This window comes from Brachyhypopomus gauderio, chromosome 17 (genome assembly GCF_052324685.1).
Source record: "Brachyhypopomus gauderio isolate BG-103 chromosome 17, BGAUD_0.2, whole genome shotgun sequence".
NCBI lineage: Eukaryota > Metazoa > Chordata > Actinopteri > Gymnotiformes > Hypopomidae > Brachyhypopomus > Brachyhypopomus gauderio.
In genome coordinates this window covers 16,602,535-16,625,729 of record NC_135227.1, presented here as the reverse complement: position 1 = coordinate 16,625,729, position 23,195 = coordinate 16,602,535, and the positions used below count along the sequence as shown (strand labels likewise).

Sequence of the window (23,195 nt, the reverse complement as noted above, 5' to 3'; positions counted from 1 at the left end):
TGGGTTTCCTCCACTGTTTTTAATTGTCATGTTACATGACCCAATGTTTTTGAGCTTTAGACCACAGACAGATGCCCTGACATTCTGCTGTGCTCGGTACAACTTGGAATTAAATGCTTCTTCAGTGTTGACAAACTGTCTGGGCTGTTAGGAAGCCAAGGCCCACGCTATTATGCTTCTGCCACCATGCGTTGCAGTTGCAGTCAGGCTGTTTGGCTTGAATAAAATTTTAGATTCATGAGATTCAACAGGGTTTCTTCCCAGAGCCCTGAAAATCTGTTTTGAAAGGTCCGTATTGCTCAACAGAACTGTGCTGTGATGAGCGAGAAACCAAAAATATTTTGTATCTGTGTGTGTGTGTGTGTGTGTGTGTGTGTGTGTGTGCGCCCGCCTATGTGTTTGTGGCTTTGTGTATGCTTGTGCGTGGGCACATTTGTGCATGCATTCGTGTGTCCTTTTTCTTTATTTTATTATACAGCAGGGCAGGTCAAACCCACACATGAATTGATTAGTATACCTGACCCCCAGTGACCCTGTTTTCAAGATTTTTTTTTCTTTCAAATGCCATGGTCGTTATAGATCACTTGTTCAGTAAAAACTTGCTCAATAATGACTTTTAAATGTTTTTTTTTTTTTATTAAATGGATTATTAGGATCTTAAAAGATCATCGTAGTGCATGTTGAAATAATTACATAAGCTAACTGTTTACTGTACAATTTCTCTGCTTTGTTGGCTCTCATTTGTTCCATTTTAGTCATTATAAAATTTATATATAAATCTATAGGTTATTGGAGCAAATGATAAGCAAAGTTTTGCATATGCAGGTTAAGTTAAGCCCTTTATGCAAAACATCATCTTTAACTGCAGAAAGGGAGAGCGAACAGAATGAATATAGACAATGGGAGTCATTGTTTGAAATGCAAATGATTCACTGAATGATGCGCTGGTTGATTTTAACTGTCCTATCAGAAGGACCCATGCATATCGGGACAACCTCCATTAGAAACCTCTGCCCGCTTCTGGAGTCTTTGTCAAAGCATCGAGGCCGGGCCAGGTGTGGCGTTTTGCCCTGGCAGCTCGGTGTCGTTCATATTAGTGATGACCCCTCTACGCACACATGCGCTCTCACACACATGCGTTTGGTGTTCGAAGCCCTTGCTTGGTGCTCGAAGCCCTCAACCTCTGCTAGGAGTGTATAAAGGGTCTATATCAGAGCGCAGATTTTTCGAGATATTGACGTAAGTCTAACGTAGCGGTTGGTCTGGTGGCCGTCTACTGTGTATAAGTTGCAGCTAATGGAACGGATTGGCAGAATTCGATCATTTTGTTGCCAAAAAAACGGGTGCATCGTTGACTTGATCCCGTCTTCTTCATCCAAACTCATAATCCACATCTCTGGGTTTCCGTACGTGCACTTTTCGACTGTCTTGTGTTCAGGTGACTCGTCTTTAGCTGCTGACGTTCTCGTGAACTGGGTTAATGTCGGTTTGTTTTCGTGCTCGTCTAACACAGTTAGCGTCCTGTTGAGCGTCTCCTTCTGTTAACGCTCAAGAACCCCCAAAATCTCTCTCTAAAGATCCGTGTTTTTAATTGCACTTAAAATTTTGATCAGAGGGGCTTATTTTGCTCTCTTTATTTCTGCAGGTTCTATCCTCAAAAAACTTTTACACACTGGAAACTCATTCAAGGTAAGCTGAGCTATAGCTTTAATGTAAAACGTCCCCAGTGAAGAGAATGAAGGACGTCTGACCCCCTGGTGCGTGTGGGTGTGTGTGTGTGTGTGTGCAGATCCGCTGTGAGGGCATGAGGCTCTTCCTGCTGTGGTTGCAGGCCCTGCAGACCCACTGTGCGGAGGAACAGCTCCTCATCTTCGCCTGCCTGGTGCCCGGCTTCCCGGCTGTGCCCTCCACCAGAGGCCCCTGCACGCTCGACTCCATCATCTATAACCCCTTCTCCAACCCCCCCGATGGTGGGAACACACACGCACACACACACACACACACACACACATATACACACGCACGCACGCACGCACACACACACTGATAGTTGCAATGTCAAGAAATGCTCTCCCCCCACAGTATGTAGGGATGGTTGAGCTGTGCGTAGGCACGTTGATCAAGCCTCAGAAAATCGCTGCTCCACTCCAGCTAGAGACCAGCTAGGTTCTTCAATAAACACAGTGGAACTGGGATTTTCTTAAGATGCAACCAAAGGTGCAAACTTTGAGTAGTCATCCATCCCATAATGTTGAGTCCTATAGTAAAGTCTGCTCTTGTTGGTCATCTCTCACATTTGCATCAACCCTATTTATTTATTTATTTCTGATTGATCAGAAATCAGTGTTCTCAAAGAGTAATCTTGTTTATGAAGGCTCATGTTATTTGTTGTATTATGGGAACAAGCTTGTTTTTCTCAAAGATGAATGCTTTGCCTCGCTGTATCTTCTCAGAATGTCTTTGTGTCCTTGAACTGTTCATACAGCATAAACCTCTGACTGTCCTTGTGTCCACTGTCCATTATGTCTTTTGTGCCTTTAAATCGGAACAGACGTTATGCCTTGAAATTGCAATGGACGCAATAACTGAAAGGACTTCGTTAACGGGGGAAAAAAAGCCCATTCAAATGGACTTTCCTTTGATTTCAGTGGTGACCAGAACGTTTCTAATAAATGAATAAAAGGACTGATGAAAGTACAGACCCTCTATATAGATGTGTGTCTGAAACTATATATTTCACCTCTTGAGCCGTCCCTGGTCACGTGCAGCTAGGAGGTTGAATCACTTCCATTTCACCGCTACACGCCTTCGACCAGCCGCAGACTTACAGACTCTTCCTGCTTTGTGCCACCGCAGCAAAGATCGTGCCCGAGGAAATCACCCCGCTTGTGCCGGCCGTTCCGGGGGAGAAGGTAGCAGATGACCAGACGTGCTACATTCTCCAAACCGTGCTGAAGTTCATGGTCGTCCAGGTGAGACGGCGGTTCTGAAACGAATGCTTGCTTCTATACGTAGTTCACCGTGCTCGTCTTGCTCAGAGTGGCCCATAGAGACCCGGTTCTTATCCAGAGTACCGAAGGAAACAAATTTCACGATCAGTTTACCAAGTGTCCTTGTTTAATAGGCTGTCTGTGATCATCACCTTTGTGTGTTTAGGCGTCCAGCTTGGAGTGGTACAAGAAGGACAACCAGGACTCTGGGTTCAGGTTTCTCTTCTCCCTCTTTAAGAAGTACTACCTACCCCACCTCTTCCCTTCCTTCACCAAGCTCACCAACCTCTACAAGCCACTGCTAGGTGAGATTCTTTACATAAAGAAGCAAAGTTCATTTCAATTCATTTCACAAAGACTAACTGGTTTACTGTGTAGTATGTGGCACGCAGTACAGTACAGCACAGAGAACGCCACCCGTAGGGCTGTGTGGCAGGCCCGCCCACCCGTAGGGCTGTGTGGAGGGCCCGCCCCACCCGTAGGGCTGTGTGGAGGGCCCGCCCCACCCGTAGGGCTGTGTGGAGGGCCCGCCCCACCCGTAGGGCTGTGTGGAGGGCCCGCCCCACCCGTAGGGCTGTGTGGCGGGCCCGCCCACCCGTAGGGCTGTGTGGCGGGCCCGCCCACCCGTAGGGCTGTGTGGAGGGCCCGCCCCACCCGTAGGGCTGTGTGGAGGGCCCGCCCCACCCGTAGGGCTGTGTGGAGGGCCCGCCCCACCCGTAGGGCTGTGTGGAGGGCCCGCCCCACCCGTAGGGCTGTGTGGAGGGCCCGCCCCACCCGTAGGGCTGTGTGGAGGGCCCGCCCCACCCGTAGGGCTGTGCACCCCTGTCTGATATCAGCTTTTAGGATCAATGGCAATCCTCAGTGCCCATAGAAGTTAACTGCCAGTTACTTCAGAACCCTTGCGTGAATACTTTTGAACTTGTTACTGAATTTCCTTTTAATGCGGAAAGTTGTTCTGTGAGGCATATTTTTGAAAAATGAGCTACTTTAAAAAATGATTTCATTGACGGAAGTGCGAATCTGAATGCCCTTCTCCTTGAGATCTTCGGTCTTCTGTTCCCGTCTTTCCCTTCTGACTCCGTGTACTGCCTTCTGCCTCGCAGACCTTCCTCACCACAGACCAAAGCCGCTGTACGTCCAAGTGTCCCGCAACAACGAGAGCACCTTCTGCACGCGGGACCAGTACCTCGCCCCCCGCGTGGCCTTCATCACCTGGCTGGTCAACTTCTTCCTGGAGAAGAAGTACGTGAGCTCGGCTCACGTGAGCAGCACCAAGAACGGAGGGGAGGTCCTGCCCAAGCTCATCCAGGTAGGCCCGGCTCCGCCCACCGGCGCCAGCCCGCCCTCCTTTTCACACCGCCGCTCTGTTGGCCGCGTCGTAAAAAAAAAGTCCCGTTTTCCGTCAGACTGTGACCGCGGGCGGGAGCAGCCAGGAGAAGGGAGGCGAGCCGGAGCCCAACGGGCCCTCGGAACCGGAGAAGAGCCACTCCAACAGCAGCACGCTGTCGGACCGGCGCACCAGCTCCTCCAGCCTGTGCAGCATCGAGGAGGAGCACGGACCCGTCTACGACATGGTGCACTGCATCCTGCTGTCCACGCGAGACAACGTCAACTTCGTCAACGAGGTCTTCCACCAGGTCAGGGAGCGCCGGTCTGCTCGCCGGCCGACTCCACGACGTGTTCCTGCCCGACAGTCACTGGCGTTTTTTGATGCTGCGCTGCCATCTTGTGGCCGCTCTGTGTCCATGCTGTAGTTAGAACTGGCGTATTGTTTGTAATTCTGCAGCGTTTATTTTTAGTCTAGTTGAAAACAGAATCTGCTCCTTATGTCCACCGTGTTGCAGTTTTGAGGGAAAAAATACATAAAATCACATTTTGAATACACATTTATTATATTAATAAATATGTATTATAATAAGGCATATTATTAGAAAAATATATAGAAGCATGTTCCTTGTCTTTTCTCTTTGAGAGTGTGTTTATCAAGGTGCAAGACAGTTTGCTATTTGAAGTCAAGCAGCTTCCTTTTAAGTGTTCTGGGTAATGTGCAAGACGCTGTGTGCAGGTGCTTTAATGACTCGTTATGAGGGGACGTGGTGTGAAGTCTCTTTAATGTGTAATTCAATGCGTTGTACAGTGTGGGTCATCGTCCTGTAGTACGACACTGGTGTTGTGTCCCGCAGGCCTTCCTGTTGCCGTCCTGCGAGGCGTCGGCCACCCGTAAGGTCGTTAAAGTGTACAGGAAGTGGATCCTGCAGGACAGGCCCGTGTTTATGATCGAGCCTGAGAAGAGAGGTGAGGATGAGGAGGAGATGGAGGAAGAGCAGCAGTGCACCGAGGCTGACCGCACACACGCACAGGTACCGCGGCATTCTGAGCACACATACGCGCACACACACGCACAAGTGTACCGATTGTCTGAAATCTGATCCTATGTTGATTTTATCACTGGACTTTTAACCTTCATAATGCAGTCTCCTCTTGCTTTATATAAAGAAATATTAATTTATATAGCACTTTCTTAAACACAGTTTACAAAGCGCTTTACAGGAAACAGAACACAAAGGATAAAGCTAATTACATCCTGAGATCTACTACCTCAGGAAGGTGTTTGCCAAAATATGCTACGCACAAGCACACACACAAAAAAAACCTTTATACGAAAAACCATCACCCTGTGCTTTGGTAACCTTAGGTGGAACACGTGGTGTATATTATAGGATATTAATCAGTGTGAGTAAGAGAAATGTCTGCTATTTGCAGCTTTGGATCTGAACCAAGGTTGGTTAGCCTCATGATGGTTGTACAGGACTCAGCCTTTCAAGACTGAACATAATACCGTACGAGACTGAAAATGGTTGTTAAAACACTAAGACGAATATCGGATGCCACTGAGGTCCAACATAATTCGAATTTCAGACATTTGTCCATTCGATAATGTGGCGTAAAGCAGCCCTCCGTGACCCGGAGAGACCCGGCCTGGCCGTGGAGCCCCTGGCGTCCCGTAACCCTCCCGACCCGTACGTGTCCGCAGGTGCTGGAGACCCACGGGCACAAGCGCACGTCCAGCTGGGGCCGCACCTACTCCTTCAGCAGCGCCATCAACAGGGGCTGCCTGACGGAGGAACAGAAGCGTGACGTGAAGGCCGGCCTCCAGGCCACGCTGCAGGTGCACAGGACCAATCCCCACGCGGCTCCGCCCCTGGCCGTAGCCAATCAGGACTGGCCGGATGAATGATTTTTTAGTCACAGCAAGAACCAATACGGAGTGTTAAAATCGCCATCTCGTTGGCCGTTCGGTGTGTAGATGCAGTATTCGTTTGCTTCACAGGTGTTCTTGACCAACTCATCGAACGTGTTCCTCCTGGAGCCGTGTCAAGATGTGCCCAAACTGCTGGAGAACCAGGTGGAGGTGTGCAGAGCTGTGCTCAGCATCTACCGCCACATGATCATGGAGCAAACCATGAGCAGACAGACCTGGTAAGGCCTACACACACACACACACACACACCACAAAAAAAACACATAAATAGGTATCATGGCTTATTGAATCTAAAATGTTAACAACATGAAGCTACATAATCTTGAGCCCTTGGTCCCACTGTATTGTGTGTGTGTGTGTGTGTGTGTGTGTGTGTGTGTGTGTGTGTGTGTATTGCAGGGAGCAGCTGCTACAAGTGCTACTGAGGATCACTGAGGCGGTGATGAAGAGGCCACACAATGACCAAAGAAAGGACACCTTCGCCCAGAGCCTGGCCAGCGTGCTCTTCCGGGTCAGTCCCGCCCTGCACCACGGCTCCCGGCCCACCGGGGCGGCCCGACCGCTTTCACGGGGGTCTGAGTGCGTGTGCTTTTCCCCTGCAGACCATCATCGTGGCCTGGGTGCGGGCCAACCTGAGCGTGTTCATCTCTCGCGAGCTGTGGGACGAGCTGCTGGCGGTGCTGTCCTCTCTCAGCCACTGGGAGGAGCTGGTGAACGAGTGGGCCGGCATCATGGACTCCCTGACCGTGGTGCTAGCCCGCTGCGTCTACGGCCTGGACCTCACCAACCTGCCCCTGGACAAGCTGTCCGAGCAGAAGGAGAAGAAGCAGCGCGGTCGGGGTGGGTGTGGCGTCCGTCCCTCGCGTCCGTCCCTCGCGTCCGTCCCTCGCGTCCGTCCCTCGCGTCCGTCCCTCGCGCCCGTCCCTCGCGCATGTCCCTCGCGCATGTCCCTCGCGTCCGTCCCTCGCGTCCGTCCCTCGCGCCCGTCCCTCGCGCCCGTCCCTCGCGCCCGTCCCTCGCGCCCGTCCCTCGCGTCCGTCCCTCGCGTCCGTCCCTCGCGCCCGTCCCTCGCGTCCGTCCCTCGCGTCCGTCCCTCGCGCATGTCCCTCGCGCATGTCCCTCGCGCCCGTCCCTCGCGTCCGTCCCTCGCGTCCGTCCCTCGCGCCCGTCCCTCGCGCCCGTCCCTCGCGTCCGTCCCTCGCGCATGTGCCTCGCGCATGTCCCTCGCGCATGTCCCTCGCGCATGTCCCTCGCGCCCGTCCCTCGCGTCTGTCCCTCGCGTCCGTCCCTCGCGTCTCCAGCACAGCACGCCTGAACGAAGCAGTCACCACAATATGTGTCATGTTTTAGCTAGAATATTAACTGTTTTGTTATTAAATTATAATTATAATTTAATTATATTAAATTGTAATTATAATCTTATACATTGTAGTTTGACTTCATAGAATCCACCTCAAGATTTGCATAAGGATCCTTGTAAAAAGGATTGCGATATAACGTTCAGTGCTTATTAAGGCCATTTTAAAATTACGTACAACTTTGTACATCATTTTGTACAGTTATATGTACATCAAAGGTTTCGAACTTCTGAAGTTGTACAGTTATAGTATCATAGGTCCCAGCCAATTGAATGTTTATTTCAAGCTTTAGAATGGTGTTTGAATATTTGGGTGTGTGCGCATGCGTGTGTGTGTGTCTGTGTTTGAATGTGTGTGTGTTCGAGTGTGCATGTGCCTGCATTTGGCTCTCGTGTTCAGCTCTGATGTCCCGCGTGCGTGTTCAGCTCTGATGTCCCGCGTGCGTGTTCAGCTCTGATGTCCCGCGTGCGTGTTCAGCTCTGATGTCCCGCGTGCGTGTTCAGCTCTGATGTCCCGCGTGCGTGTTCAGCTCTGATGTCCCGCGTGCGTGTTCAGCTCTGATGTCCCGCGTGCGTGTTCAGCTATGATGTCCCGCGTGCGTGTTCAGCTCTGATGTCCGGCGTGCGTGTTCAGCTCTGATGTCCGGCGTGCGTGTTCAGCTCTGATGTCCGGCGTGCGTGTTCAGCTCTGATGTCCCGCGTGCGTGTTCAGCTCTGATGTCCCGCGTGCGTGTTCAGCTCTGATGTCCCGCGTGCGTGTTCAGCTCTGATGTCCCGCGTGCGTGTTCAGCTCTGATGTCCCGCGTGCGTGTGGCTCTCTGCAGGCGTGATGCAGGACTCCCAGAAGGCAGCAGCAGTGGCGCGTTCCTTCTCTCTGAGCTGGAGGAACGCGGGCGAGCACACCGGGTCTCAGCAGGGCGGCTCACAGCAAGGCGGGTCACAGGAGCCCATGCGTTTCCGCAGTGCCACCACCACAGGAGCGCCGGCCGTGGAGAAGGCCCGAAACAACGTCCGGCAGAAGGCCTCCGGTCAGAGCATCACGCCGCCTTTACGCTCCAACACACACGCTGACCCCGTCTGACCCCGTCTGACCCCGTGTGACCCCGTGTGACCCCGTCTTACTGTTCTGCTAGTTGGTCCGAACTGCACTGTCCTCCCACACACACTGTGTACGTGCTGCTGCTGGCTCTCCTCTCCTCCCACACACACTGTGTACGTGCTGCTGCTGGCTCTCCTCTCCTCCCACTGCCTAGAGGCAGATTGAATCTCCTCGTGTTGGAGAGCTTCTTGAGACTGGAGCAGATGTATTTCAGTCTGAAGGACTCTTTGGAACCACCCACAGATATGTGTGCAGGCGTGTGCAGGCGTGTGCAGACGTGTGCAGGCGTGTGCAGACGTGTGCAGACGTGTGCAGGCGTGAGCAGACGTGTGCAGGCGTGTGCAGACGTGTGCAGGCGTGAGCAGACGTGTGCAGGCGTGAGCAGACGTGTGCAGGCGTGAGCAGACGTGTGCAGGCGTGAGCAGACGTGTGCAGGCGTGAGCAGACGTGTGCAGGCGTGTGCAGACGTGTGCAGGCGTGAGCAGGCGTGAGCAGACGTGTGCAGACGTGTGCAGGCGTGAGCAGACGTGTGCAGGCGTGAGCAGACGTGTGCAGGCGTGTGCAGACGTGTGCAGGCGTGAACAGACGTGTGCAGGCGTGAGCAGACGTGTGCAGGCGTGAGCAGGACCCTTAGAGCGTCATGGCTCCAGGTTCCTCGTTTGATTTCTCCCTCGTTCCTCTTCAATCAGACCTCCGTTCTCCTCCCTTTGTTAAGACAGTTGCCAATTGCTGCGTTGTTTTTGATGGTTTCATTAAGGCCATAATGAATGCTAATTAATATGCACAGAAAGGTAACACAGTGAAAGTGACGCTAGCTAGATAGCACAGTGGGTAATTAAAGTGCACTGCAGAGGAAGGCTCTCCACCCAACATGAAGTGGGTCTACCAGCACCAGCAGATTTGCATCTCATTGTCACTAGAAGAGAAAACTTGAACCTGTATGTTTCTTACAGAGAAACTGAGTTTCAAAGGAAACACGCATTATTTAAGTAATTAACCCTAGCAAATCACTTCTTTGATGTTTCATGCTATTTCTTTTATGCAGTGCAGTTTTTTTGTTTGTGTATTGTGAATGGTCCCTGTTGATACTGCAAATATAATACTTTGTTAAAATCATCATACTCCTATACACTGTATATTTAGTATATAAATGACAGAGTCATAATCTCTATAATACGGGTTACATGTTGTTAAATATACCAGCTGAAATATAGAGAATAATCTGTTAACTGAGTCCATCTGACCATGTGAGTTGTGGGTTTTATATTTCCTCCCCTACATCTCCTGCACAGAGAAGCTCTTAGCATGCAGCGTTTTTTCACTTCTGTGGGTTGTGGTTGACTTTGCTTTCTTCTCTTTGCTTTCTCCCTTTCTGTCCCTCTCTCTCTCTCTCTCTCTTTCACCCTCCTCTCCTTCTCTCTACCCCTCTCCCTCCCTCTCTTTCACCCTCCTGCTCTCTTTCTGTTGGCCTTCTGGGTGCGCTACATGGCTAGCTAAGAGGAGCCAGTCTATCAGCAACTGTGTTCAGCTGTGTGAGGCTTTGCCGGTCACTAAGAGTGTGCCAGTGTTGCTGCACACGGTCAGCTCTTTCTTACCCGGTATCTCTCACAACTCTCACTGCTCTCACAGACTCTCAGGTAACTCTCTCTCTCTCTCTCTCTCTCTCTCTCTCTCTCTCTCTCTCTCTCTCTCTCTCTCTCTCTCTCTCTCTCTCTCTCTCTCTCCCTCTCTCTCTCTCTCTCCCTCTCTCTCTCTCTCCAGTCTGCTTTCCTCAGCTTCCATCTTTTTTCGCTTTTTTCTGGGTTTTGGGCCTCTTGGTCTTCTCCGTCTTCATGTACAAGATGAACAATTTCTTAACCCTGATTTTATATTTCTAACAGAAAACTCACATTTTCCGATGCAGTTTTTTTTTCTTTTTTATTTCATAGTTGTAGAACGTTTTTTCATTACATATTCTCAAGTAATTTCCTAATTCATGTTTGATACTCTACATGTTGTCTTACTTTCACACAGAGTAGTTGCAGTTACATTCCTAATGTGTCCTAGCAGTTTGTTTTCACACCTGTGCAGTTCAGTACAGTGACAGCTGTGGTGTGTGAGGGTCTCATGGCGTCTTTCTGCTCCGTGTGTCAGATGTAGACGAAGGTCAGCTGTGTGAGTACGGTGGAGAGGGAGAGATGGGAGAGGGAGACAGTCCCCTCCCACGCAGTAGCAGCACCTCAGATATTACCCAGCAGCTCACCGACTCCTTCCCAGGTACGCACAGGTGTATACGCACACACACACACACACACACACACACACACTCGTTCACACACACAAAACTGCTTTGCTTTTCACGCACACAATCTCAAAGATAGGAGTTGTGTGTGTGTGTGTGTGTGTGTGTGTGTGTGTGTGTGTGTGTGTGTGTGTGTGCGCGCGTGTGTGTGTGTCAGAAACTGTAGGCGAGAGGAGGGAGGACTCGGATGGCAGAGTCTGCCTCTCTGAGCACAGCTCAGCTGGGAGGACCGAGGCCCCGACGGTCAGTACTCGCATACATCCGTCCCCTTCCCATAATCCTGGCACTGGCTCCGTGTCAGCCTCGGTGATGACTTGTGTTTGCTTACACCTCCTTGCAATATTGTATTTTAAATCTGCTTTGATCTTGAGCAGAAGAATGTGTTGTAATTATGCCCAGATCATGATTCGGCGGAGCAGCAGTCCCGTGGATCTGGAGTGTGCGGGAGACGGAGGAGCCGGCCGGCCCAAGCTGGGGCAGAAAAGTGAGCAGGCGCTGGCCAGGCCCTCTAGAGACTTCATATGTGTCCTTTTGCAGGAGGCAATTTACTGCTGATAACGTGTTGCAGGAATAAGTACATTACAAGTGCACATTCAGCCTGATTCATCAGCGTGTGTCCTGTGTGTAGTGTATATATATGTAGCAGAGTAGTGCTAACATACAGAAGTGAAGCAAACACTCGAGTGTATTCTGTGAACAGCGTTAGCGGACAGGGAAGCTAACAGCAAACGACGCGGGCCTCGTTACGGTAACGGCCGGCCCCTCTGCGACCCCGCCCCCTTTCGCAGGTGAGAGCGTGAGCAGCGAGGCGTCGAACAGCTACCTCAACGACGCCGACGTCAACCTGCTGGCGTGGCAGGCCGTGGAGGAGGAGCGAGACTCGCCCACCGGGCCCGGCGAGGGCGGGGGCAGAGGCTCGGCCCCGCCCACTGACACGGAGAGCCAGCGCAGTCTGCTGCTCAGCCACACGGAGGCGCTGGCGGGTACGTCCGCCCCGTGGGCCACAGAGGCTCATCTTCACCCTGTTCAGACGCCACCAAAAGGCAGAGCTCAAGGCCGCAGAGGTCACGGGTTCATTTACATAACAGACCCCGCCCCTTCTTCTGTGTACCGTGATCCAGTGTCCTGATGAGCAAGTGTGCTGTCTGTGTTTCCCGCCCTTTTCCCTTCTGATCAACATGTGAATCCCACTGGTTTGCATGATGGTGTGATGTCACATGGTGTTTTAGAGTGTCACACATCCCAGTGCTGTTTGTGCAGTAATACCTTCCTCTGTAATTGTGAACATTAATCCAGTCTGCTGATGGAATGAATCCCTTTTCTCAGTAAGTTCTTTTTTTCTTTTGGATGATATCCAAAGCACCATATGATCAAATGTCAAGTCTTCTTACATTTGGTAATGCTTTTGATGTACGCCGTCTGTGGCTCTATGATCAAAGCACTACATGTGTTTTCTGTTGTGGTTGATTGTGTCTATGGTTGTCCACCTTGTGCTCCCATTACTGTGTGTGTGTGTGTGTGTTTGTGTGTGTAGGTTCTGAGTGTGCCCACTCGCTCCAATCTGCCCCCCTGTCCCCATGCCCCTCTGTCTCTCCCACCCTGCTCCTGCCCCCGGGGTACGGCGACTGCCCTCAGCTGCTGGAGGACGCCATGCACATGCCTCCTGATCTGGGTACTGCACCAGACTGCTGCTCCACACCCCCCCGCCCCCCCCACCGCCCGGCCTGCCCACAGGCTCATAGATAGACCCCAACTAGGATACCTAACTTCTGTAAACTTCTGGCCTGCTTCACCGTTTACCACTTCACACTGTTTTTTTTTGTTTCATCGATATGTTTCCACAAAACTCTGGCCTGCGTGGCTTCTGGGCTTCCACTCCATGGTGTGGAAACACATAAGCTTATTAAATACGAGACTGAAAATGAATGAAATTGGTGTGAAAGGGATCATCTCTGAACCCGATAGTTTGCTAACCCTGAAACAAGTGTTTTCTCTCTCTCCCTCTCTCTTGCCCTCTTTCTCCCTCCTTCTCACTCACACCATCTCTCTCCCTCCTCTCTCTCTCCCTTCCTCTCACGCACACCATCTCTCTCCCTCCCTCACTCATGCCGTCTCTCTCTCCCTCCCTTTCACTCACGCTGTCTCGCTATCCCCCTCTCCTTCCCTCTCTCCCCTTCTCTCTCTCATGCCTTCTCTCTCTCCCTCTTTCTCTCCTCTCCACCTCTCCTCTCTTCTCTCCATCTCTCCATACTTTGACGTTCTTTCTCTCCTCTTTCCCTCACAGACAGTAGTGAATTTCTGTCTGATGACATCAGCATCATCGCAGGCGGCTGTTTGACGGGCTGGCACCCAGACTCCGCCTTTGTGATCTGGCGGAGGATTCTGGGAATTCTGGGAGATGTGAACAGCATCCGCTGTCCTCGTATCCACGCCAAGGTCTTCAGCTACCTGTACGAGCTCTGGCACAAGCTGGCAAAGGTAGTGCATCCTGGTCTTTTAGGAAAGGGGCGTGTCCTCAGGCTCATCTAAGCAGCTGTGTCCTAAGTCTTCTAGAATCAAAGCAAGCACCACATTGTGATCGATGTAGACTGATGATGTAGTGATTTCAGCACTGAATATAATAAAAGACGTCTGTATTTTTCAAGAACAATGTAATTTTCATGCTACCGAATGTGACCTGCAGATAAGAGATAACCTGGGACTCAACATGGACAACCAATCAGCTCTGCCCAGCACCCTCTTCATCCCGCCTCTTCGAATGTTGGCCTCTTGGCTCTTCAAAGTGAGTCATTGATCTGTAAAACACACACTTATGTTCCCTAAGCAAGGAGCTAATTGGATGTGGAAGTCAAATGTTGATTTGGAAGGTGTCGTTCACCCCCCACCTTTCATCCGTGCTTTTCTACGTTTTTAATTGAGCTCTTCCGCATTTCTCCTGCCTCTCCAGGCCACCATGCTGCCTGCAGACTTTAAGACAGGGAAGCTGCACGCCTACAGACTCATTTGTGAGATGATGACCAAACACCAGGACGTGCTGCCCAACTCCGACTTTCTGGTTCATCTCTACCATGTCATGCACAAGGGCTTCACCAGTGATGACCAGGTATCAATCTGCCCACCTGGGTTCTAATGGGTGTCAATGAGGTTTTGTTCATTTTGGTTCAACAAACATTCATTCATTCATTTTCAGTTCGCAATTTTATTTTACAGTTCAACATATGACCACCAGGTGGTGCTAGTGGTTTATGCTGCTGAACTTTCCATAAATTGGTGAATATACCAACTTGGTGTTGCTCCATTGTTTGGTGCATTCACGTTGACCATAAAGTGCCAGGCAACATAAAACGATTCCAGCATGCAAGTTAGAAGTATGAGGTCTCAATCACGTTTCACTAATGCGACATAAATAATAATCAAAGTGAAAGTACATTCATGAACCACTAGATGGCGGTACTTTCAGATATGTGGTCACAAATGGCTTTCTGGTCAGTGTAATGATTACATATAAGATCATTCGCTGAGCAAGATAAGATGAACTTTTATGTTGCATTATTTTTTTGATTGTATCATATATTTATTTGCTGATGAATGCAAATATCATTTTCTTTTAACCTGTGGTAATATGACCACTTATTCACCAGGGACTTTGTCTTTAAGATGGTCTCAAAACCACCTTGCGCTAGTGTTATTTGTCCTCAACCTTTTCTGAATATAGGTGCTACATTTCCTGTTATGCCATAAGTACACTTAGTTCCACATATATTCCTCTATTGAAGAGGAGAGAGAAATATGCAGAGAAATTAGTAAAAAAAATTTGCACCATGTGTTTGTGCCATTGTAGGTGTGTGTGTGTGTGTGGGTGTGTGTGTGTCGGTGTGTGTGTGTTGGTGTGTGTGTGTCGGTGTATGTTTCTGAGCGAATGCCCATGCCTGGGATGGAACTATAGGCTTTTCTCCTCTGGCTGAGAGACAAGCTCATTATAATGTTTTCCATGTCATTAAATCAAGCTGGAGCTCCTCCGGTGTGTGTGGGATTAATTAAAGATGGCCCGTTGCATTGTGGGGAGACGGAGGCGTGCTGGCGCGGCCCTGAGCCCTCTCGCCTCTCCCTGCCCCGCTTTGCCTGCGCCACACACAATACGGAGGCGCGTGCCAAGACGGGCAGCAAACAGAGGCGGGCAGACGGCGAGTGAGAGTCCCGTCTGCTCTCACACCCCAGCGGGATCGCCACCGGGACGGCGAGACGCTCTGCGTCCGCCTGTGGCGTCCTCTTATCGGAGGTAGACGGCTCCGCGCCTTCCCATGGAGCAACTCGCTGCCTGGGCCCCTTAATTGGCCGTGCACCTGTATGCAGGTGTGAATACGGCCTCCAGTACACGCCGCAGAGAGCAGCTCCACACTGGAGTGGACGTAGCCTGCGTACAAACTGTGGCTGATTACTGGATGATGACCAGTGTGTGTTCCCTCGTGGCTAAAATACAGAGCACACCCTACGTCCGCCTTGTGAAATGCATTTATGGATGCACTGTTCAAATAAGGACTTTGGTTAATGTTTGATGCCCGTTATTGCATTTCACAGGAGAAATAGATAAGTCAGAAAATCCAGCTCTTGCCAACAGGTGTTGTGTGGATTAATATATTAAGTCCTGCCTTACTGAACAAGAGCACACTAATTTCACCATGGTGCCTAAATCACTTCGATATCGTACAGTAATTCAGTTAGATGGAGGTATTTGTCCAAAAATTCATATAGTAACGTGTCTTTGGTTTTGCCAAACCAAAGTCGACCCCCGTCCGCTACATGAGGAGTTTGTGAGCTGTTTCCCAGCTGTACAACACGCGGCTTCCTTTGGCTTGTCGGAGCGTTGTGGGCATTAACCCCCCCCCCCCCCCCCCCCCCCCCCCCCCCAGCTCTCGCCCTCAGGCCTGCGTGAGCCTTTTCTCCACCAACTCTGTTTTGATTGGGCTCTGCTCTATTTAAGCTGCATAATGGGACTGCTTTGGCAAAAGTGCTGCCTCCACCAGGCCATTCATTTTCAGTAATCACACTGCTGTTTTATGGCGGTTAATTACTACGGCTCGCTCGGCGTCGCAAAGGTCAATTATTGCGAAATGACTGTAAAACGTCGACGCAAAACTCTGCGCTTCCCCCAATTTTACATCTTCATCTCAGCGGGTCTCTGTTCTTTCAGCCCTGCTGGCTCATCCAGGTTGTGCTCTGTGGTTTTTTTCCCCTCCTCCTCTTGTCTGTGCCTTGTTGCCTACCTCTCTTTACAAAGAGATTCAATTAAGGGAGATGAATGCGTGAGCTCGCGGGCGCGTGTCGCCGGCGTGGGCACCTCTGCTCGTGCACGCTCGTGCACGTGCACGTTTGAGGTTACTGTTTTGAACGTAGCTTTGACTTTGAGGCATGCGTTCACACACAGTCTGACTGACTTTTCCTTTTGTATCCAACCCATGTTATTTCTCTCCCCCCCCACCCCCGTTTCTTTCTCTGTCTATCCCTCTCCTGTTCTTTTTTTGTCTCTCCATCCCCCTCTCTCTCTCCCTCTCTGCCTCTCAGGACGTGCTGAACACGATGATCAGGTGCTGCACGCCGCGGTTCTTTCTGTTGGGCCTGCCCGGTTTCTCCATGCTGGTGGGGGACTTCATCACCGCTGCTGCACGGGCCCTCAGCTCCGACTCCTTTGAGGTACCTGCACCCCGAGAGACGTGGTGTACAGATTAGGTCCGTCAGAGACCTGTAGGACAGAATACAGAGGGAGTGTGTGTGTGTGTGTGTGTGTGTGTGTACACATATATAACATATACACACGAAATAAAGCTGTGTTCTGGCGTTGTTCAACAGGTTCCGAGGATTGAAGCCCAAACGCTGCTGGGGTCTCTCGTGTGCTTCCCCAACCTGTACCAGCAGATCCCCTCACTACAGGCCATCCCAGGAGTAGACATAAAGGTATGTGTCCTGCCGCTGCGGTCCTGCCCCTGCGGGACGCCCCGTGTCCGCGTCCCCCTGCCGCCTCTCTGCTGTGTGCGCTGTGTCAGTGTCATGTCCCTGCAGGAGTACCTCGTGAACAACCTGCTGAAGACGGCGCGTAACGAGCCCTGTGAAGAGGCAAGGTAAGACCAAGCCAACGCTGCACTCCCTGCCCCCGTTAGCATGCGCTCATGCACTCTCTATTCCAACTTGGTTGGTTTAAAAACGTTTTTAAAAGCTCAACTTGCAGGATGGCCACTGCTGGCTTGAATATTTGTCCCCATGAGCGTGCTTCAAATTAGCAATAGCTGAGATGCCGTTGGCGGTAGGTGTTGGCGGGCGTGTGGAGGGGGTAAACGCCAGCGTCGTCTCTCCGCAGGTGTGTTGCTATCTGCAGCCTGGGCCTGTGGGTGTGTGAGGAGCTGGGCCAGCAGAGGGTTCACCATCAAGTGAAGGACGCCATCAACGTGCTGGGCGTCACTTTGAAGGTGAGGGGGCGTGTTCTGTCATCGCCTCCTGTGTGTTGCCTCTAGGGGTCTTGGTTTACTGGAGATGACATACAGCATCGGTGATCTCACCGCTAATGCATACATACACCTGGGAGCTTTCTCTCTCTCTCTCTGTGTGTGTGTGTGTGTGTGTGTGTGTGTGTGTGTGTGGTATACCTATAGAGGACAACAGGAGTGTTCTCTACTGTTCGTCTCCCTCTGTGTTTTAGAGGACTCTGAACAGTGCAGGGACACGGTGGAGTCATTTCTAAGCCACTCCTCTAGAATGATGCATTCCAATTTGAGCTTTCTCATCCCGCGCCCTCTTCCACCCCAAAAGTGGGCGAGTAATCGCTCCTGTGCACAACTTGACATGGAGTGAGTCTGTCGAAAAAAGAAAAGGGGCTTGGAACAGCGAGCGTTCATCCAGAACCAGGTGGTGAACTCTTACAGCTGCTGCCTCTGTGTTCTTGGGTCATTTCTCCCCAATACGTTTTCTGTCGTAGTTGAAGAGCCAATCCAAGCCGAACTAGAATCTTCACGCGTTCGTATTACCGTCATCCGAAATCCATGTTGCTTGTTGACACATTCTGCCGTGCCTTCATATAACCAGTGATTAGCGAAATATTAAAAGTTTGCCACCTTCTTCGTTTCATCCATATTTGTTCTTCCTTCCGTAGTGCTTGTGTTGGGGACGTTCGTTAATGATGCGTCTCTCAGCACAGGCTTGTCACACTCACTGCACTTCTTGCTCATCATTTCTCCCAGTTTGGGAACAAGACCGTGTCCCACGTGGCCTGCGATGTCTTCCAGCTGCTGATCTCCCACTGGCGTAACCTGCAGAAAGTGGAGCACTCCCTGCCCAAGAGGATCATTGAGGTGGGTGTGCGCGTGGGTTCTCCTCCTGGCCGGGTCAAGGTGCCTCTGATACAGACGGCTTCTTTCTCTCCTTCTATTGCAGATCTTCGTAGCAACCGTAGCATTTCTGCTCCCCAGCGCCGAGCACTCCACCGTGGAGGCAGATAAAAAGGTGAGTGGAGAAAAGTCCCCGAGGACCCGTTCTCGACGCGAAGGGTTGCCTCACAACGCTTTATTTACAGATGAATGCAGAGCTCCGCCCACTTTGCACGCTCTCGGAAACGTCGCACGTGCCTCTGTTTCCGAGCAGTTGTCTGCTAATTCATCCCAGATCACAGAATGGTGTGGGTTAGGTTTTTTTTGTTTGTGTTTTTCCCCTTCTTCTTTTTCTAGGACTGCTGAGTTGATTAACCAAACAGATTATTCTGTCACCTCTGTGTTCTGTAGTTAATGGTGTCTCTGTTGCTGTGTCTGCTGGACTGGTGTATGGCCGTTCCACTGTCCATCTTGCTGGAGTCCATCAGCATGCCTGTCCTGGACGACCCTGCCTCTCACAAAGCACCTCTGCTGGACTACATCTACAGGGTAGAGTAGTGACCCCCCCCCCCCCCACGTACAAGAGTCCCTTTGCACATTTTCCACATCTTAATACTGTTGCCGCACATTTTTGCTACGGTGGGTTCCCAGTTTATCCCAAACAAATGTCAGCGGTATTGCAACATCTACTCGTCAAGCTAGGAGAGGAAAGCTTGCGTTTAGTCGTCAGAGCCCAATGAGGGCACAAGGCAGGGCATAGTGAATGAGATATTAGTCCCTTGCTGTTGAGCAGATGCGGTCGGCCACAGACCTTTGTGCAGATGTCATGCTCGGAGGGAAAAAATGGCCAAATTATTTAAATGTCCTATTGTTCAATTGATAAGCCTGCCAATGAATGCTGAACTTGAGCATTCAACTCATCATCATATGAGAGAAACTGCACCTGGTGCAAAGAAGAAACGGACAGCATAAACGTCATTAGTTTTCCTCTTTACTCATATGACTGTTAATCATGTTCAGCTGGTCATTATATGCACAGTGGGTTTACTTTATCTGCCCCTTTATCAGTGCTAGTCACGTTGGACCCCAAGCGCACATAATTCAGGCTTTAATTTGCCGTCGTCACCGCGATTTGCCCTTCGCATTTGTCGAGTTAACAGAAAAAAATACATTTGTTCTGCACCGCACAGCTCGGTTTAGTTTAACGCTAGGAAGTCGGCGCAGAAAGGAAGACGCACGTCTTCCTGAGAGCCACGTAGCTTCTTTAATGATGCCTTCTGAGACCCGGCCCAGCCAGACTGCTGGGAGCGCCCAGCTCACCTCGCTCAAAGACCAGACTTTGTCAAACTGAGAGTCAAGCATCTTTTCCTCTCTGCGGGGTTTTTCGTCTGATGTTTAATTGCGAGTGGCAGCTGAGTGGCAGTCGTGGATGTATGTAATTAGGCGTGTCAAAGCCCCCACTTGGACCCTCTTCACTTCCACCTTCTCGTGTCGCCGCGATTGTTGCTATGCGAGACGTCCTGCTCCGTCACCGAGCAGACGGCTTGAGGAAGAAAGAAAGCGTTCGCATTCTTAACTGTCTTCCCCGAAATGTCAGGAAGAGAGTCGGTGGTACAGCAGTTAGTCGGTGAGCGTGCATCGCAAAGCCCGTCCAGAATGTGCTGGGGTTTGTCAGACTGGGAAGATCCTTTAATTACGGGGTTTCTCCGATAGAGCACATTAGGACACGAGTCCGTCTACACTAATTGCTATATGAAAAGAAATAAAGTTTATTTCCTAGTAAGACTGAAATGATAAACTAGTTAATATTTTGTAATGTAGGTTTGGGTAGTGTACGACAGGGTTTGTTTAGCTTCCGAGTGTTTGTGTGAGCCCTGTATGAGAACGAGCCAAGGGGCGAAGTCTTAATTAAATCAAGCGCTGCGCTGCTGCTCAGGCCCTGTGATGAACTGTGCAGGACTGCTTCTCATCTCACACAGCCAGTGCTGGCACGGCCATCTGTTTAAGCACCTCTATACGCCGCCACGGTGCATGAGAACGGCATTATTAGCCTGATTATTACCCCTCTCGCAGGGTTTTCTGGCTTAGCTTTGATAATGTCTCACTTCCATATGGTGGTTTACTGCAGGCTCGCCTAAACTAATCCGTCTGTGGCAACACTTTCACATAACGCTTCGGTTTAAACCGCCATCTTGGGTGGCATCTCCAGCCTTTTTTTTTTTCTTTTTTTTTGTCATCAGAAGCTAAAATAAACATGGACAGACTCTAGAGCCCACACAGCACGTGCATGTAGCTGTTTCCCTTTGCATCAGGTCCTGCACTGCTGCGTGTCTGGCTCCAACCTGCACACGCAGCAAAGCCACTACCTCCTGAGCCTGTCCGACCTGTCGGCAGACTACGACCCCTTCCTGCCGCTCGGCCAAGTCAAGAACTCGGAGCCGCCGCCCTCGGCCGGCGCGGCCGGCGACTTCGGTGACCTCCTCACCGTGGCGGAGGGTAAGCACGACCACGCTCGCCCCACGCTCGCGCCACGCTCGCCGCCACGCTCGCGCCGCTCCGCGCTGCATTCGGAGAATATTCCGATTGTTTGTTGTATTCACTCTGTTGAATAGTATTTCTGTGTGGTTGTTTTTTTTTTTTGATCTCTGTTCCTGCTGTAAACGTGTGTGAGCGCATATATTTGGGCAACAATAGCTAGTATATACAAAGATTTAGTCAGATTTTGCCCTTTTCAGCAACGCAGAACAGCAGTGGCATTTTCCCCTTCGAGTTTAGTCGGAGCTCTTTATAAAAGTATTTGACAAAATGTAGCGCAGTCTGAGCTAAAACGCTTTAGTCCTCCACTTAAAGAACCCATTTATGTCAATTATTTGGGAAACCAGATTTTTCTCCATATTTGACCTTGCCATATCCATTAGGTAATATTTACAGACTTTTTATATCATTGTAGTGTATTTTTTTTTAAGAGGTTCCCTTTTCCAGCAGCTGTATCTTTTAGTCCTTATATACCTTCAGGGTAGGTGAAAAAGCGCTGACATTTGCAGTGCTAATATCTGTCTGTTGATCTTTTATACTTCCACACACAATACAAGGAGCCCCTGCCAAAGAGCAACTTAAGAGCAATTTTCTAGCACCCAGCCTCTTATTGATTAGCTCGCCTCAAAGCCCCGTGCCTGTGTAATGCGGAGCAGTGGTTTCCCCCAAAGAGCCTGTCCTGCTTTGATGGAGATGGCATTAATGGCACAGTCATAATGTGCACATGTGCATTTTCTCATCTTAATATGTGCTAATTACAGCACTAGATTTCTCTTTTGAGCTCTGCTGAGCATTTACACGTATGTTATTCAGAGAGCACTGGTGAACCCTGCTTACTCGCTGGGAAAAGGTGTAATGCTCATTAGGACGGCTCTTTGATATACACCCCCCAACCACTTCACAGAGGATGAGTGAATGGAGCTTTTAAAGATGTCTTGATTGATTTAAAAATAATAATAATGATATATCCCAGAACTTGTGTAAGTGTGAACTGAAAATCATGCTGTGGAAGCTGAGGGAGAGATTTCTGCATTACTGTGGAGAACCTGAGAAATTTAGGGAATTTAGGGTATTTTTAGGGAATATACGTTCACCCACACCCAGATGATGCTTGACTTGTTTTCTGCAAAATAAAATAATAAAATTTAATAATAATTGTATACTAATAATAATATAAAACCTCATTTGACAACCTGTGTTTTGGTGTTGGTGTTTGCAGAGAAGAAACGTAGGAACATGGAGTTGATTCCTTTGACTGCCAGGATGATCATGACTCATCTAGTGAACCACCTGGGTCACCATCCCCTGAGCGGAGGCCCCCGCCCTGCTGCACAGCCTGGTGAACGAGAACCATGACAACCCCTACGTGGAATCCTCTGAACTCTCCTCCGAGGTTTTCAAAAGCCCCAACCTGCAGCTCTTTGTCTTCAACGACAGCACCCTGGTGTCCTACCTGCAGATTCCCACGGAGGGCGCCACCACGGCCTTGTCTAGCCCGTGTCCCGCAGAGCACTCCTCCGAGGTGCGGGTCATTGTGCGGGACATCTCTGGAAAGTACTCGTGGGACAGTAGCGTTCTCTACAAGACCCTGGAAGGAACGTCCATGCACTGTAGCAGCTATGGAGAGGAGCCTTCGCACCAGTACGCATCTCAGTCCCTCCACACCTTCCAAGCCGGGCTCGTCTCTCTCTAGCAGGTGCTCCTCCACGGTGGAGGTGGAGGACAACGTGGATGTGCTGGACCAGCTGCTGGAAGATCTGGGCCTCAGCAGTCCAGAGTGCCTCCCACAGCCTCCGCTCAGGCTCACCCAGCCCGCCCCACCACCCATGGGCATGAACCACAAGACCGAGGGCGCCATCATGGAGACCATCCAGAGGCAGGCACGGCAGGAAGGGGAGGAGCTGGACAGGAGGCGGAGCGAAGATCCCAGCATCAGGGCGGCTGGCCAGAGAGAGCCCACCCACCAGGAACCCAAAGCAACCCTTCTACTTCTGCAGACTCCCTCCTCAACGAGTTGGGCATGAACTCGTGGGACCGAAGGTACGTTTTCATAGGTGCGACTCACCATCAGATCTAGGAATTATTCGCTGAAGTCTGTGTTTTTTACCCCTAGCGTGTGGACCCATTTATTTCCCCCCTCACGTCAGGTACGTCTTCCCTCTCTGTTGCTGTGAAATCACGGGCCCTTTTCTGTCATTAGCCGCATTATTTTTTCCTATTGACCAATTTGCTTGTCATCACATTTGTGATAGAAATCCCAGGAGGAGTTTAGGGAGCCCGTACGTTTCTGATATGCCCCACTGTTTCCATTCATGC

General features: G+C 50.4%; 1 protein-coding gene across 1 annotated transcript in view; it reads left to right on the top strand.

The window, feature by feature from the left end:
* Window positions 1-22,919, top strand: part of LOC143481187 (ral GTPase-activating protein subunit alpha-2-like) — a 51,678-nt gene extending 28,759 nt beyond the window's left edge. The window contains 31 exon segments of the mRNA XM_076979134.1: window positions 1,646-1,689; window positions 1,790-1,970; window positions 2,857-2,972; window positions 3,157-3,295; window positions 4,094-4,299; window positions 4,397-4,627; window positions 5,174-5,350; window positions 6,025-6,159; window positions 6,322-6,470; window positions 6,652-6,763; window positions 6,855-7,092; window positions 8,434-8,637; window positions 10,202-10,345; window positions 10,842-10,964; window positions 11,147-11,232; window positions 11,389-11,473; window positions 11,778-11,972; window positions 12,524-12,661; window positions 13,274-13,467; window positions 13,673-13,771; window positions 13,937-14,092; window positions 16,552-16,680; window positions 16,837-16,941; window positions 17,047-17,105; window positions 17,342-17,450; window positions 18,219-18,329; window positions 18,412-18,480; window positions 18,756-18,893; window positions 20,657-20,840; window positions 22,099-22,196; window positions 22,198-22,919. Coding sequence (XP_076835249.1) covers window positions 1,646-1,689; window positions 1,790-1,970; window positions 2,857-2,972; window positions 3,157-3,295; window positions 4,094-4,299; window positions 4,397-4,627; window positions 5,174-5,350; window positions 6,025-6,159; window positions 6,322-6,470; window positions 6,652-6,763; window positions 6,855-7,092; window positions 8,434-8,637; window positions 10,202-10,345; window positions 10,842-10,964; window positions 11,147-11,232; window positions 11,389-11,473; window positions 11,778-11,972; window positions 12,524-12,661; window positions 13,274-13,467; window positions 13,673-13,771; window positions 13,937-14,092; window positions 16,552-16,680; window positions 16,837-16,941; window positions 17,047-17,105; window positions 17,342-17,450; window positions 18,219-18,329; window positions 18,412-18,480; window positions 18,756-18,893; window positions 20,657-20,840; window positions 22,099-22,196; window positions 22,198-22,572 — 4,529 coding nt within the window. The 3' untranslated portion in view covers window positions 22,573-22,919.
* The last annotated feature ends 276 nt before the right edge of the window (window positions 22,920-23,195 follow it).